The sequence below is a fragment of the Panthera uncia genome, assembly GCF_023721935.1.
Source record: "Panthera uncia isolate 11264 chromosome B3 unlocalized genomic scaffold, Puncia_PCG_1.0 HiC_scaffold_1, whole genome shotgun sequence".
Lineage (NCBI taxonomy): Eukaryota > Metazoa > Chordata > Mammalia > Carnivora > Felidae > Panthera > Panthera uncia.
Window position 1 is genome coordinate 46,012,586 of NW_026057582.1, and position 17,941 is coordinate 46,030,526.

General features: G+C 37.1%; 1 protein-coding gene across 4 annotated transcripts in view; it reads left to right on the top strand.

Moving 5' to 3' along the window:
- Nucleotides 1-17,941, top strand: part of TXNDC16 (thioredoxin domain containing 16) — a 138,070-nt gene that overhangs the window by 46,417 nt on the left and 73,712 nt on the right. For all 4 annotated transcript variants that reach the window (XR_007453432.1, XM_049611561.1, XM_049611560.1 and 1 more), the window contains exons 7-9: nucleotides 687-808; nucleotides 8,340-8,430; nucleotides 12,302-12,452. Coding sequence is in view for 3 of the 4 variants with exons in the window: in XM_049611561.1 (XP_049467518.1) it covers nucleotides 687-808; nucleotides 8,340-8,430; nucleotides 12,302-12,452 (364 nt within the window). In the remaining variant the exon portion in view is untranslated. The remainder of the gene's footprint in view (nucleotides 1-686; nucleotides 809-8,339; nucleotides 8,431-12,301; nucleotides 12,453-17,941) is intronic.

The window sequence follows — 17,941 nt, forward strand, 5'->3', positions numbered from 1 at the left end:
AGTTCAATAAGAAAGGCAGGGATAAGCAAGTAAATGAATATATAAGCAATTATAAATTGTGATAAGAACTAGGAAGGATCAGATAATGTAAATTAAAGAGAAAATGTTAGAGACCTACTTACATAGGACCAACAGGGATGGTTTCTTTGAGGCAATGATATTTAAACTGAGACCAGATAAGTGAGAAGGAGCAGAGGGAATAGTCTTCAGCAACAAGAATTACGTGTGCAAAGGCCCTCAGGTGTGCCAAAAGTATGTAGACCTGAGGAATGGTAAAACAGTACAGAGTTGGGAGAAGTAGGTCATGCAGAGCCTTATACTCTCTGAAAAGAAACCTTCAGTTTAGATGTGTAAAGGGCTGAAATGTGTTCAAGGCTTAGATATTTGTAAGGGATTCTTTGACCAGAGTGGGATGTTAGTGAATACAACTTAAATATATTAACGTGGTTTGGGTGGAGAATGAGCACCATTTCTCACAACTGTTCCTGGTTGATGTTCACAGGGACAGACAAATGATTGAGAGAGTGATTTTAAATCAGTATTAAAATGCTTAGGTTCTTACTACTGATAATTTGTTCAAAAGACTTAAGTTTCTTTTTTTGATTAGGTTCTTTAACTTACTCAAAATATGTGTTAGATAACTATACATCAGATTTTTCTACAAATTACATCTCTGTTTATTTCAGTGCTCTTCTTTTTAATGAAGTAAAATATATTACCACCCTGGAAGACCTACAGAACATAGAAAATTCTCTGAAAGGAAAAGCAAACATTGCATTCTCGTATGTAAGAGCCATCGGAACACCAGGTATTGAGCTTTTCTTTTAATCTTTGTTGTGCCTCTACACTTCTCTGAGAATGTTGAAGGACTTAAAATGGCATCCTTACTAGTATGTTTTCTTTCTTTAAACAAGCAGCATAGTATCGTGGTTGAAAAAAACCCTGGAGCCAGGTTGCCTAGGTTAGATACCCTGTCCCGACAACTTACAGTATGACCTTGGACAACTTAATGTAACTTTAGGCTTTTTAATCAGTAAAATGGTGAAAATAACTTGTGCCTACCTTTTAGTGTTATTGTGAGGACCAAATGAATTCAAATAATTAAAATATTTCCTGGCGTATAGTAGTGCTCTGGAAGTGTTAATTACTATTTTTATTTCCTTATAGTCCCCATGGTACCTGGTATAGTAGTCTATAGTATTTGATAAATGTTGACTAAATGCTTTTCTTTTTTAATATATACCATTTATGACTTTTTCCTGATCTAAAAAAAATGTATAGTTCTGACAGCATCATCTTGAGCATTAATATATAATTTTGTAGTAAAGAAGTTTATAAACATGAACAAAGTATAGTTATGCTTTCAGGACTTTTATTTGTTAATGGTTGTAACTTGATCATGTTAATATAAAATGTTAAAGATATTTTAAAAATCACATATGCTCTAGGAAATAAAATCATGTATTGTAAATCACTGTTTAAAAAATGTTTATTTTTGAGAGAGAGAGAGAGAGAAAGAGGGAGGGGCAGAGAGAGGGGAACAGAGGATCCAAAGTGGGTTCTGTGCTAACAGCAGAGAGCCTGATGTGGCGCTCGAACCCACAAACTGTGAGATAATGACCTGAGCCAAAGTCAGCTGCTCAACTGACTAAGCCATGCAGGCACCCTGGAAATCACAATTTTTATCAACATAAAGCTTGATGGCTACATAGCATGCCACTGAATTTAATATACTTGTAAAATAATACTCTACAGTCAGCCTGTTTTTGTTTACATTTCAGGGTTTTCAGGTTACTGTTCATAGTTTTTATTTGTCCTCAGTGAGAGGGATGAGCTAGAGAGGGTTTACATTGCTACAGTGGAAGCAGAACTCCCTGATGTATATTTTAACAGGATCAATCTGACTTCTATGTTTGGAATAGACTGGAAGTAGCAACAGTAGAATAAGGAAGGAAAATTAGGTAGTTATTCCAATAAGGCAGGCGAAAGATGATGGTGGGTGGCTTGGACCAGGGTGTGAGCAGTGGAGGTGGCAATAAATTTGAATTCTAGCAGTATTTTGGATGTAGGACTAACTGAATTTTCTGACATATTAGATTCCGAGTGAGGGAGAAATAGCAGAGACAAGGGTGGCTCTGGGGTTTTAGCCTGAGTTACTTTAAAGGTGAAATTGCTGATAACTAAGGTGGGGAAGATTGGAAATAGTTTGGAGAGGAAGCTTTAGACTTTTTGGACATCATGCTTGTGAAATACCCTTTATACGCCCAAGAAGAGATATCAGCAAGGTAGCTGGATATTACTAATCTGCATTTGATGGTAGAGATATACACTAGGGTTATAAATTTGGGAGATAAAGCTGTGAGACCAGAAGAGATCACAAAGTAAATGATCCTAGATGGAAAAGAGAAGACTGAACTGTTTAGATCTGTCAACATTTACAGGTCACTGAAGTGAGAAGGAACCAGTAAAGGGAAGGAATGGACTGTGTAGTAGAGATGCCCTGTAAGCAAAGACAAGATCTTGAGGAAGAGATAGGAGCAGTTGTGTCAATGATGCTGAAGGGTTACTTAAGATAAGAGCTGCCTAATGACCATTCTTAGCAGTATGGAATTTGTTGGTGACCTTGACAAGTTTCTGTAGAGTGCTAAGGGTAAATGCCTAATGGGGATATAAGAGAATAGGTAGAAAGCAACTGGAGACTGTGAATATGGAGACTCATTAAAGAAATTTCTAGAAAAATGGGGCAGTGGTTGGAAGAGTATGTGGGTCAAGTGAAGAATTTCTTAAGAAACATATTTGTATGTTGACAAGAAAGATCCAGTAGGAAGGGGTAAATACAGCATGGAGGAAAAAGTGGGGAGAATTACTGAAGCAACATCTCTGAGTAGACAAGAGGGGATTGAATCTAGTGAATGAGGGGAGGGTTGGTTCTTTGTTGGGAGCACAGAAAATTCATCTGTGGTAAAAGGAGGGAAGACAAAGAATATGGGCCTCAATTTTAAGTGGGTAGATAAATATAATGCTTATGGAAGTTTCTTTGGTTTTGCTTTTTTAATTGGCTGTGTTTTCTCAGTGAACTAGAAATAAAATCATCAGATAGCTTGAGGAGAGAAGAGATTAAATAGTTGTTTTAGAAGGCCTGAAAATAAAGAATGGTTGCTAGGCAGCAATAAGAGTTGATATCAGTAATCTAAAGTGAGATCAGTATTATGGTGATGCTAACAGGTTTTTTGTTTTTTGCCCCCTCCAGCCATGTTTACTTTTATAGGTGTAAGTACAGAATAGGCAGAGTGGCTGATTTAACCTGGATTGTGTTTTAGCCAGACAGGCAGGGGAGTGATTATATAAAGACTGACCATGGAATGTAAGCTGGGTTAAGAGGGAAGAGAAGACTTGAAGGAGTGAAGGACAGTGAAAATGGTAAGACTGTAGTTCCTGGAGGATTATGTACTAGACAGAGTAACTTTGAGATGGAGGGGTGTGTGTATTTATGGAGAGAAGAGGTAGTGCTGGGGATGCTAGACACTGAGATTTTGGAGGGGTTTGCAGTGATTGGGTTATTACAAGGCCTGGAGTAGGATCATAGCAGTGCGTGGTTAAAGTAGATTTGAAGAGAGATCACTGAAGTGTCTAGAGAAGACCAAAGACTGAGAGGCTAGGATTTTGCAAGGATCATCTATGGGGATAATAAAATCACAAAGGATTATAATGGGAGTAGTATTGGAGAGAGTAACAGTGTGACAGAAACCAATTGTGTGTGTGTGTGTGTGTGTGTGTGTGTGTGTGTGTGTGTGTAATGAGGGGAGTTGTCTCTGGCTGGGGTGGTCATCTACCACTCAAAGGCAGAATGGTGAGGGGAATACTCTGATGATAATTGACTCAAATGGTAGAAGATCCACGGGGAAGAGGAAGATGATTGCCTGGAAATGGCAGTGAGGAAAAAAGGGAAAATAAAATGAAATGAAAAGGAAGAAATATTTCAAATAAATACTTTGAAAATATTTCCCAGAACTGAAGGATTTGAGCTTCCAAACTGAAAGGGCTCACTGAATCCCAGCATAATGGATGAATGGATGAATGCTTTGCCACACCAAAGCATCTTATTATGCAGTTTCAGAATATTGGGAACTAACACTGTTCTAAAATGTTCCAGAAATAATGAAAGAGTGTATACATTTAAAGGATCAAGCATCAGAATGGCATTTGTCCTCTTAGTTGCAGCCCTAGAAACTGAAGAAAATGGAGCAATGCTATCGAAATTCTTAGGGGAAATTACTTGAACCTAGAATTCAATATGCAGACAACTACAGTTAGTTACAGTATAGAACAAGGACACTTTCAGAAGTGTAAGTTTGCAAAACGTGTATTTCCTATATCCTCTCACAGGAAGGTGGTAGCGAATGGGAGCAAGGGAGCAAAACAGTTAAGAAGATGTGGGTAACAGACCCATAACTAGTGAAGAAATTGAATCAGTTATCAAAAATCTCCCAGAGTCCCAGGACAGATGGCTTCCCAGGGGTAATTCTACCAGACATTTAAAGCAAAGTTAATACCTATTCTTCTCAATCTGTTCCCAAAAAATAGAAATGGAAGGAAAGCTTCCAGGCTCATTCTATGAAGCCAGCATTACCTTGATTCCCAAACCAGACAGAGACCCCACTAAAAAGGAGAATTACAGGCCAATATCCCTGACGAGCATGGATGCAAAAATTCTCAACAAGATACTAGCAAATTGAATTCAACAGCATATAAAAAGAATTATTCACCATGATCAAGTGGGATTCATTCCTGGGCTGCAGGGCTGGTTCAATATTCACAAATCACTGTGATACATCACATTAATAAAAGAAAGGGTAAGAGCCATGTGATCCTGTCAATAGATGCAGAGTAAGTATTTGACAAAATACAGCATCCTTTCTTAATAAAAACCCTCAAGAAAGTCGGGATAGAAGGAACATACCTAAACATCATAGAAGACATATGTGAAAAGCCCACAGCTAATATCATCCTCAATGGGGAAAAACTGAGAGCTTTCCCCCTGAGATCAGGAACATGACAGGGATGTCACTCTCACCACTATTGTTTAACATAGTGTTGGATATCCTAGCATCAGCAATCAGACAACAAAATGAAATAAAAGACATCAAAATCGGCAGAGAAGAAGTCAAACTTTCACTTTTCGCAGACAACCTGATACTCTACCTGAAAACCTGAAAGACTCCACCATCAGGCTGCTAGAACTGATACATGAATTCAGCAAAGTTGCAGGGTACAAAATCAATGTACAGAAATCGGTTGCATTTCTATGCACCAATAATGAAGCAACAGAAAGAGAAATAAAGAAACTGGCCCATTGACAATTGCACCAAGAACCATAAAATGCCTAGGAATAAACATAACCAAAGATTTAAAAGATCTATGTGCTGGAAACTATAGAAAGCTTATGAAGGAAATTGAAGAAGACACAAAGAAATGAAAAAACATTCTATGCTCATGGATTGGAAGGATAAGTATTGTTAAAATGTAAGTACTACCCAAAGCAATATACACATTCAATGCAATCCCAATCAAAATTGCACCAGCAGCCTTCTCAAAGCTAGAACAAACAATCCTAAAATTTGTATGGAACCACAAAAGACCCCAAATAGCCAAAGTAATCTTGAAAAAAGAAAACCAAAGCGGGAGGCATCACAATCCTGGACTTTAGCCTCTACTACAAAGCTGTAATCATCAAGACTGTATGGTATTGGCACAAAAACAGACACATAGATCAATGGAATAGAATAGAGAACCTAGAAATGGATCCATAAATGTATGGCCAGCTAATCTTTGACAAAGCAGGAAAGAGTATCCAATGGAAAAAAGACAGTCACTTTAGTAAATGGTGCTGGGAGAAATGGACAGCAACATGCAGAAGTATGAAACTGGACCACTTTCTTACACCATACACAAAAATAAACTCAAAATGGACGAAGGACCTAAATGTGAGACAGGAAACCATCAAAACCCCAGAGGAGAAAGCAGGCAACAACCTCTTTGATCTCAGCCACAGGAATTTCTTACTCGATACATCTCCAAAGGCAAGGGAATTGAAAGGAAAAATGAACTACTGGGACCTCATCAAGATAAACTTCTGCACTGCAAAGGAAACAGTCAACAAAACTAAACGGCAACAGATGGAATGGGAAAAGATATTTGCAAATGACATATCATATAAAGGATTAGTATAAAAAAAATCTATAAAGAACTTAACCAAACTCAGCACCTGAAAAACAAATAATCCAGTGAAGAAATGGGCAGAAGACATGAATAGACACACTTTTCCAAAGAAGATATCCAGATGGCCAACAGGCACATGAAAAGATGCTCAACCTCACTCATCGTTAGGGAAATACAAATCAAAACCCCACTGAGATAACCAGCTCACACTGGTCAGAGTGGTTAAAATTAACAACTCAGGAAACAACAGACGCTGGCGAGGATGTGGAGAAACGGGAACCCTCTTGCACTGTTGGTGGGAATGCAAACTGGTGCAGCCAATCTGGAAAACAGTATGGAGATTCCTCAAAAAATTAAAAATAGAACTACCCTATGACCCAGGAATAGCACTACTAGGAATTTATCTAAAGGATACAGGAGTGCTGATTCATAGGGGCACATGTACCCCTGTATTTATAGCAGCACTTTCAACCATAGCCAAATTATGGAAAGAGCCCAAATGTCCATCAACTGATGAATGGATAAAGAAGATGTGATTTATATATATATATACGTATACATATACATATACATATACATATACATATACATATACATGTATACATATGTATATGTATATGTATATGTATACGTATATATACATACATACACACAATGGAATACTACTTGGCAATGAGAAAGAATGAAGTCTGGCCATTTGCAGCAACGTGGATGGAACTGGAAGGTATTATGCTAAGTGAAATAAGTCAGAGAAAGATAGATATCATATGTTTTCACTCATATGTGGAACTTGAGAAACTTAACAGAAGACCATGGGGGAAGGGAAGGGGAAAAAACAGTTATAAACAGAGAGGGAGAGAGGCAAATCATAAGAGACTCTGAAATATAGAGAACAAACTGGAGGTTGATGGGGGGTGGGGGAGGGGAAAATGGGTGATGGCATTGAGGAGGGCACTTGGGATGAGCAGTGGGTGTTGCATGTAGGCGGTGAGCCATGGGACTCTGCCCCCAAAACCAAGAGCACACTGTACACACTGTATGTTAGCCAATTTGGCAATAAATCATATTTAAAAAAAAGAAAGAAGATATGGGTAACAGGCCAAAGGACCCAACACAAGAGAAAGAGTAAGAGAATTCCTAGGATGATGATGAAGTGAGTTCCCAGGATGAAAGCCATGCAGCACATCAAGTTGCAGTAGTCTACATTGCAGCAAACCAGAAGGCTGTGCAGAAATGTCTCCAGGATGAGGAGGCCAATAGTGTGCCAGATCTGTTTGGAGTATTGAGAGCATTAGCCAGTTGTGGAAGAATTTAGAAAGAAATTTAAGTAGAAATTAAAAAGTTATAGCCAGTGGAAAAGGTAGTTGTTCGAGAAAAGAGAAATGTTCATTTTACACCCTATGCCTCACTTGTAAATAATATTTGCTGAGTTACAACCATGTAAATACTGATATTTGAGCTAATAAAAATTAGAACTATATTGGGATTATCGAGGGGATAGAAATATGTATGTTTGTGAAGCGAGGTTTTGGGAAAGAGCTAATTTGTCATCTGCCAAAGTGGGAAGTCAATAGGTAATAGCAATAACACTTAACAAAATCAGGAAATAAGAGTGTGAGAATGTCATTTAAAGACTTGGAGGTAAATACCAAAAGAAACAGAGAGAGAATTGAAAGCAGGTGTCTCTTGGGAATTGAAAATGGGGAGAAATTGTTGTTTTTCTTTATATGCTTTGTGGAATTGTTTATTTTTGAGCTATATATAAGTTTGATTAAAAGATAACCAAGCCAGAAACAATAAGCAGGCATATACACGTCTAAAATATATAAAAGTCGGATGGTAGATACATAGTCTCTCCCCCACTACAAGGAAAAAACTGTACAGATTTGTCATATGTTATATTCTCAAGTATAACTCACTTTTATTCCCTCTTAACTCTTCTCTTTCCTTGAATAGAATAGACTTTTCATAACTGCTTTAACTGCCTGCATTTTCCCAACTGGGATCTCTACAAGGGATTTTTCTTTATAATAGAGCCTAAAAGGCTGTAGGGCAATATTCAGAAGAGAGTCACACAAACTGGCTCCTCATGTCTCCCAACTCCCTTATCTCTTCTTCAGAGCATAGAGCGGTCATGGAAGCTGCTTTTGTGTATGGGACCACGTACCAGTTTGTCCTGACCACGGAAATTGCCCTTTTGGAAAGTATTGGGTAAGTACAAGAGGCATATGTGAACAATTTTAAGTTTGCTTCTTTTACATTACTTACTCAACATCTCCATCAGACTCACATTGTGGACTTACCCGAAAGGAATTGTAAGCAGATGTGAATATATAAATGAAACCAGAAATCCCCTTCATTACTATTGTCTGCTGTTCTACAGTCTGAAAATGATTTTAAATATACAGAGGTAATATTAGGCTAAGGTGAACAAAGTCAAAATGGATAAGCCACAAGATGTGATCCCATGAGTGGCCAAGTGTATTTTAGGATTACATCTCCCACAGTGATCAGATAGGTGATAAAATAACAGCTTTCATAACTAAGCTCCAGAAGTTCTTTCTGAGAGTTCTGTAAGTTATTTTGTCAGAATAGTCTTAAATATATTTAAGTACAGTTTTTGAGCAGAACGTTTTAAATGTTTATTTTTCATGTCTAGTTTCTAGCTTACAATTTTAGGTTGAGACCTTCTTTTGACTTTTTGCCTGGGCAACCTAGGGTTGAAGTTTTTCTTTTCTTTAGTACTTACAGATACAAGGAATAGCCATGTATTTTAAAGATATGGCTTTAAAATGCTTGTCAGGAAAATTAACCCAAAGCAAAGCAAAATGGTGATTCTGTGACTTACACCATGCAAGAGCTTTTAATGAGCCCTCTTGCTAACCTCTCAGAAAACAGTGACTGTTTGATATACTATATGCAATTAATTAAACCCCAGACATTTTACAACTTTGTAAATTTAGAGGTTAGAGCATAGAAAGCAGATTAAGTGAAATGGTTTTTTGAGAGGAGTGGGTAGGCAGAGAATTAAGTTCCTGAGAAGAGAAGTTCTGTTTTTACCACTCTGTACAAAGTTAGCTCGTATTCCTTTTTACATTAATCTGTTCGTGAACTGTCATTCTGCTGGTTCCCTTATTAACGAGTTAAATAAAACTCTGATGCATGTTTACTGTTTGTATAAAAATTAATATTTTTAACAATTTGAGACTTGTGTTGACGGTACCACAGAGCTTTGCCCTAAGTCATGGAGTCTTGAGATAACGATGAGCAGCTGGTTTGCTACTCCCAGTGTAGACTGGGGGAAGCCTTCTTATTCTCACCTCGTGGCGGTTCTATCTTAGCTCCACAGTTTTTCTGAGGGTTAATTGTTTATACTTTTTTGTGTGTGTCACTAGCTTCTTTATTTATTATTTTCAACTTTATAGTTGTAAATAAAGGTGACATGCCTAAAACATAGAGGGGTGTTTATTAGCAATTTAAATTATTTATTTATTATGTATATAGGTTCTGTCATTTTATCTTACAAATTCTGTTCAGCAAGATATACTATATACGTAGTATATTTTCTGATCTATGGCTAAACATGGTAATGTTCTGGAGGGGGTTTTTGCTTTCCCTTATTTTTAAAATGAGAATTTTAAGATATCCAGTTCTTCTTTTTTTTTTCTTTTGTATACTTTTGAGTGTATGATGCATTGGAGATGTTTGAATACTCATTTTTTCGTGGATAGCAAGATGGTGAGTGATCATACCTAGACCTGATATGACAGGAAGGTACTGTGGATTCAGAGTACAATAGTCATATGGCATGACTTCTAGATGAAGAAGTTGGCTATGACTTTGGGTTGTCTCTTAGTAGAGGAGAGGTGAATGCATTTTTTCCTTTGTTCATTCTTTTACTCAACAAATATTTATTGAATGCCTTCTGTGTGGTAGGCACTATTCTAGTTGCTGGGGCTGTAACACTGGATAAGTCTAGTATATTAGTTGTTATAGCACATTGCGCCTGAATTTGTTTGAAATTATATGTTGATTAAGGGAGGTGTACATGATAGGTAGTATAAGAGGTAGATACCATAGGAACACCAGGGGTTTCTGTTACCTTCCCGTACTCCCTTCTTTAAGAATCTGTGTATAGACCAAGAAACATGTTACACCCTCACCCCATTTATCACTGTCTGTTAAATCAGAGATGGCCATCTGATCCACGGTCAGCCAGCCTACTGGCTTATCTGAGCAAATTAGGTCCCCTCTCAGGAACTTGGAATTGAGCATGGAGAAACTAAACTATACAGTGTTTTGGCTCTCTTGCTTATAGGAATGTTTTGCCCATGTAGAAGTAAAGCAGAGAGAATTGTCGTGTGTGTGTGTGTGTGTGTGTGTGTGTGTGTGTGTGTGTGTATACACATATATATATATACATATATATGTATATATATTTTAATGTTTATTTTGGAAGGAGAGAGAGGAAGAGCATGAGCAGGGGAGGAGCAGAGAGAGAGAGAGAGAGAGAGAGAGAGGGAGACACAGAATCCGAAACAGGCTCCAGGCTGTGAGCAGTCAGCACAGAGCCTGATGCAGGGCTCAAACTCATGAACCGTGAGATCATGACTTGAGCCAAAGTCGGTGCTTAACTGACTGAGCCACCTAGGCGCCCTGAGAGTGTTGTCATTATAGAGAGAGTTGGGAGCTGAAAGGTATTAATGGCAAAATGAAGGTCCCTTGAACTCTTGCTATTCAGATTTATACGTTCATTCTCTGATCCACTTACTTGAATTTTCCTTGTATCCTGTAGTATATAGTTCTACACTTCCAATAAGTAGCCCCCCCCCCCACTACCTTTTTGGTTACCTACAACCCATGATCTCTGATTCAGTAATTTTCCAGTATTGTTTTATTATTTCAGAGGTTATGATATGAGGTCCAACCTCAGCTGGGTCCTCCTGCTTTCAGCACTTTACTTTCAGTATATTTAGGGTTCTCCTTAAAAAATTACATACTTTGATTGGGTCTTGGCTATATATTTCCTTTGTCTAAAGTACCCATTTGTCTTATCTTCTTGGAGAAGTCATTCTTTTCTTTACTGTTTTTAATCTCTGTGATCTTCCTCTCCCTTTCTTTCTTCTCCCTGACTTGAAGCAGAATGAAATATTTCTGTTTCTCATAGCACTTTGCATGTTATAGCACTTATAAACTACATTAAAAAAACTAAATATATTCACTTTATTCTAAGCCCCTCAAGTATTTGAATTATCTTATTCATCTGAGTCTTTTGTATTTAGTACACATTAAGTAATCCTTGAGTGATCATTTCTTTAATCAGTAAATCTATTAGAAATTTGTTTATCATCAAATTTGAAATCAGTGAACCTCAGATCTCAGTTTAAGCATGTATCAAGAATTGAAATAACATTTTAAAAATAAAAATTTACAGTTTTTACCAAACCCTACTAATGCCATATGGAGATTTTTAAAATGTTATTTTAATTTTGGCAAACCTTACTTACCCACTATAAGTTTACCTTTGAATTGTCATATTGACAGGATGCCAGAACTCAAATTATAAGCCATATTTGCTGAGTTTTGTAATATTTCAGATACAAACTCACAAACTCCCACAAACTGTCACATGGTTTCTATCTTAAGGCATGTTTTGGCTGAAGTTTATTCAAAACAGATTTGAGTTTAAATTAAACCTAGAAAATTTGTGTTACAAGGCTTTATTTAGCATAGTTCTAGAAAAGCAACTACATTTGAAGATAATCTCCTTGTCCTCAAGGTGACAGTCTTTTATTAAAAAAAAAAAAAAATTGTGTACACCTGCCTGTAATCTAATTTAGAAACTACCATATTAAAGAGCTCAGGGAAAAAAGTTGCTTATACAACTCAAAAACTGTACCTTCTCTTTCGCTTAGGTCCATTTTATTTTGTTTTACTGTTTTACATTTTTACTAAAAAGGTAATTCAATAGCATGAGACTTAAAGGCAAAGATACTTGGAACTATGTCTTTCTGGATGGTAGAAAGATCATACGTTGAACTTCTTCATGTGTTGTCTTGTGTCCCTAATTTTTAATTTGCAGCACTGAGGCCATAGAAAATGCACATTTCTACTTTTTTCATTGTAAACAAGTCTTGGATTTGACCCAGCAATGTAGAAGAACACTGATGGAACAGCCACTGGCTACACTAAACATTCATCGATTTATTAAGACAATGGAAGCACCTCTGCTGGTATGTTTCTTACTTTAATATATTAGATAATTCATACATAAAATTTATTAAGTTTTCATCCACAGATACGCTAAATTTTATTTAGATGTGCTCTATCTTTTCCCATTTCCTTGGACATACTCATTGAGGGTGATTTATGAGTAACTACTTATTAAAGGTAGAATAGAATAATATTCATGAAATGATATTTTAATGCCTGGAAGTATTGTTGCATTGAAATCCAAATATAGCTTCGTGTAAGTGGAAATATTCTATGGTAGTTTTTTTTTTTAAATAAATTTTTTTTTTTTTTTTTTTTTAATTTATTTCAGAGAGAGAGAGAGAGAGAGAGAGAGAGAGAGAGAACATGAGCAGGGGAGGGGCAGAGAGAGAGGGGGAGAGAGAATCCCAAGAAGATCGTGTGGAGCCAGATGTGGGGCTCGAACTCATGAATCTAGATCAGGACCTGAGCCAAAATCAAGAGTGAGCAGCTTAAGTGATTGAGCCATCCAGGCCCCCCTCTTTGGTAGTTATAATGAACTGCAACCACTCCAAGATCACAAAGATCATATCATGGTTAGGAAAGACTTCTTTTGTGAATGTTTTGATGGCTACTTTAAAAGTTGGTAAATATTGGGCTATAGCATTTCCGGTGCCCCACTTTCCTTAGTGCTAGCTGGGAAGAATTTATAGAGATGGTGATCATCAGACCTTTCTCTCTGAAAGTTTGAAGGATTGTCCTGAGCATGCACAAAACCTTCAGTAGGCCTTCTTACTGAGTACTTCCTTTGTAAATAAAAATGATGCATGTGTATTATAAATAATCCAAACAGTGTGGCAAAATATAAAGAAAAAAAAATTTTTAAGCCATCTAATCCTGGCACTCAGAAATATTACAAGTCAGATGACCATCACACCAGTCTGTACCCATATAGATACATACAGTGTCTGTGGGTGTGTGGATTAATGGACACATCCTATTGTATGTGCTACTTTATACTAAGAAATTTATATTCTTACTTGAATTCAGCAGAGGAAAAAGAAGGTGATGCGAAAAGAGGGATTACGGAAATTTTGATATATCATTTGTTCATTTGTGGGCTCTTTAGGAAATGTTTTGAATGTTGAAAATAATTATGAAAAACATTAAGAAACTAATTATTTTTTTTAAAAACTACACATTTTCATTTTAGATAGAATTGATCTACTTTTTGTTGTGAAAAATGAGAAAATCAAGTTAATATATTTATTTCCATCTTAGCTCCTCTTACCCTTCTTTCATTTTTTTAATGTTTATTTATTTTTAAGAGAGAGAGAGAGTGCCAGTGGGGGAGGGGCAGAGAGAGAGGGAGACACAGAATCTGAACCAGGCTTCAGGACCTGAGGTGTCAGCACAGAGCCCCACGTGGGGCTTGAACCCACGAACTGTGAGATCATGATCTAAGCCCAAGTCAGACACTTAACCGACTGAGCCACCCAGGCGGCCCTCCTCTTACCCCTCTGATTTTTGTTAGTTTTATGTTATTTTTAATTATTAAGGTTTGTAATACTTGTATTTTATTTTGTAACTATAATTCCCTCCTCTTATAAAAGCTTTTCTTCTACATTTAAATAGATTCAGAGTTTATCAGCCCCAGTTTTACTGGCTTCATTCCGGAGTTTATTTTGAGTCAGTTTTTGTTTGGTTGGATTTTGCCTTCAAATATTTTTTTTTTAAAGCGGTATATAAATCTTTTTCCTTTCCTTTCACATGGCAGAGGGGGCATATTTCTTACTTCCTTGGAGAGAATATCCCCTGAATTTGTTTTGTCTTCCATTTCAGCGTAGAACCCTGAGAAAGACACCAGCTCACGTTCAGTTCTTCACAAGCCTCAGTTCTCTCTAGACTCCTTTCCTTTTTACCCAATGCAGAAATATTACTAAGAATTCTCAGGATTTTGTCTACTCACCAGTACTACTTTTGCTCTTTGAGGCAGGACTAGAACTAATCCCAAGTTTTACTAAAAATATGCATTTCCTTTTTTGACTACCACATTCTGGCTTGAAGTCCTGTCCCATTCCTAAAGTTTCTGCTTATTAGTTTTGTTTTGCTATGTTTTAAAACTGTTTTTTTTTTAAAAGATAGATAATGAGGAGGGCAATTCTCTGGTCTTACTTCACTTTACTATATGTACTTATCAGAAATTATGGAAAGTTAGTTTTTAAATTTTTTTTAATGTTTATTTTTGAGACACAAGCACACACAGCATGAGCCGGGGAGGAGAGAGAGAGGGAGACACAGAATCTGAAGCAGGCTCCAGGCTCTGAGCTGTCAGCACAGAGCCTGATGTGCTTGAACTCACAGACCGTGAGATGATGACCTGAGCCGAAGTCAGATGCTCAACTGACTGAGCCATCCAGGTGCCCCTGTAATGCTAGTTTTGACATTAAAAAACAAAAACTCTGAAGATTTCATAATGACTTGGTATTCAGTGAAATGTGGCCTTCCTTGAAAGCACGATGCCATGTACACCATTTGTATTATATTATATGTGAATGGCAGCTCCTGAAACATACGTTCTAGAAAGAACAAGGTAAATGGCACTCCTAGAACTGTGCAGAGCAGGTGCCCCTGCTCCAAGCCACTATTCACCCAAAAGTAATTACTAGTAATACTAGTAATACTAGTCAATCCAAGTCCCTTCTAAATTGGAGTTTGTTTCCTGGTACAGCCACTCTGGAAAACAGTGTGGAAGTTCCTCAAAAAATTCAAAATAGAATTACCCTAAGGGCAGCCTGTGTGGCTCAGTTGGTTAAACGTCCGACTCTTGACTTTGGCTCAGGTCATGATGTCGTGGTTTGTAAGTTCAAGCCCTGCATCAGGCTCTGCACGCTGACAGTGTGGAGCCTGCTTGGGATTCTGTCTCTCCCTCTTTCTCTGCCCCTCCCCCACTCACTCTCTCTCAAAATAAATAAACTTAAAAAAAAAAGAATTACCTTACAACCCAGCATTAGCACTACTAGTGCTATTGTATCCAAAGGATACAAAAATGCTGATTCATAGGGGCACATATACCCCAATGTTTATAGTGGCACTATCAACAATAGCCAAATTATGGAAAGAGCTCAAATGTCCATCAACTGATGAATGGATAAAGACGATGGGGTATATATACAATGGAATACTATTCAGCGATGAAAAAGAATTAAATCTTGCCATATGCAACAACATGGATGGAACTGGAGGGTATTATGCTAAGTGAAATAAGTCAGTCAGAGAAAGACAGATTTCATATGTTTTCACTCATTTGTGGAATTTGAGAAACAACAGAAGACCATGGGGGAAGAAAAAAAATAGTTACAGAGAGGGAGGCAAACCATAAGAGACTCTTAAATACAGAGAACGACCTGAGGGTTGGTGGGGGTGGGAGGAAGGGGGCAAATGGGTGATGGACATTGAGGAGGGCACTTGTTGGGATGAGCACTGGGTGTTGTATGTAAGTGATGAATCACAGGAATATACCCCTGAAGCTAAGAGTACACTGTATATACTGTATGTTAGCTAACTTGACAATAAATTATATATATTTAAAAAAAAACCAAAACAAAAAAAACAAGCGTACAACTGTTGGAACTGTGTAATGGGTACTGTGTGGAGGTCATTATATTCCTCATTATTTAGTATTCATTCTACTTTGGTGTACATGTACCATTTTTCATAGTAAATAAAAAATAGGTACTAGTTAAAAAAATAAGTAAGCTAAATTGCAGTTTGTTTCAACCCTCTCACAAAATGATGCCTCAGTGTCTTATTGCCTCAGCATCTTACTTCCCTTAGATAACTAGGTAACTGAGATGTAGGATTCAGGCAGAGGTTCCAGAAGCCTGGCTAAACACAGGGATAGGTAGGAATGGCCAGTAGCATGGAGCCAAGAAAGATCTGAAAGACAGAACTGAAAATCAGTGCTATGTTGGAGAGCTAGGCTGAGAATCTAAACCTTGGTGTCAGCCTAGAAAGCCTTGGCAGTCCAAAAGCACAGATTAGTGGATTTGTCCCCATCAGAACAGAGCAAATGAATGCAAAGTACAGAAAAGGGAGACAAGCCTTGATGTAAGGTTCCCTGAAACTCTTGGTGGGATGGCTAAAGCTTACCCTTGCAGGAATGGGAAGATGATAAAGGGTTCTGAGCTAGTTTGGTCACTTTTCCATCTTGGTATTTTAAACATTTGGCTACATCAGTATTTGAGGTTGTTTTTGTTCTTGGAGAAAACACTGGAGGTTAAAAAACAAAGGCCAAACACTGACAGAAAACACCTCTTAGAACAAGATTTGATGTACCTGGTTTATGCCTTTTGATGGTATAGTAAGCTAGAACAGGGGATGGGGGTGGCAATAGAGAGGTCCTTGAAGTTAGTACCTAAATTTAATTACTTCTTACAAGTTCTTAACAATAAGACTTAGTAGTAGGTTACTTTGGTAGTGTTTCTTACTTTGTTCTTATTTTCTCACAACCCCACTGATACTCATCCTCCCCTCTCACATTTCTCTTAACCATTCCTCCTTTATTGTCTTCCACATTAATCTATATACAGGCTTTTGGGGTTCAATCATAGTTAGGTTTTGTATGATTAGTAAGGTGTCTTGTAAACTAGCCTAGGCTTGTGGGTCCAGAATATGAGATAATTCATGTGTTTACATTATCTGTAAACATTAATAAAACTGTAAACTGGGATTTGGACTTTTTTGCAGACTTTTTGTGTGCTTGATCATTGCAATGATTGACATTATTATTTCACTTCTAAGCATGTGAAAATAGGTGAAGATTGGGAGTGTGTGTGTGTGTATTAAGAAGATAGAGTGCTTGTATACTTAATTGTAGATATATAACACAACTATGTCTTATAATCAGGTTGTGGGCATGTCATTTTAATCCTCACAAACTGAAAATAAATCTTGAACATAGAATTTTTAAGTGGGTTTCAATCTTGAATTGATTAAGAGACATTCTGGCAGGTATGGAGTTACCTAGGTGCCTTCTTAAGGTTCCCAATGTTGAAGATAGATAGGAAGATGATTTGGTTATTGTCCTGTTGGCTAATACCAAAAACATTTTAGATGCTGATGGATTTCTCTATATTGGATTCAATTTATTCTGGTATATAGAAATAAAGCTTTTATCTGGATACCAAGGAGACTCTTCAAGTCCAAATATCTGATAAAATGTTTAAAAACAGATAAAAATGTAGTATAATTTATCTGAAAATGTTAATTTTTTGTTTGTGCATCTGAGAAAGCTCTCTGTCTCAGATTCAAGACACTTGAATTAAGTTAAACCTACTCTTTTCTGTAGGTAATTAGAAGGATGCTATTATGGTTTGTTCATTTAGCTTCTCTTATTCCTTGAAGACTCATGTGGCAGTGTGCAGCATTATATATAGCAGGGTGTTGGCTCCTTTCATTATTGCCTCATTTCCTTTTTTTTATTGTGGCAAAAAATACATAACATAAATTTACCCTCTTATAAGTGTAT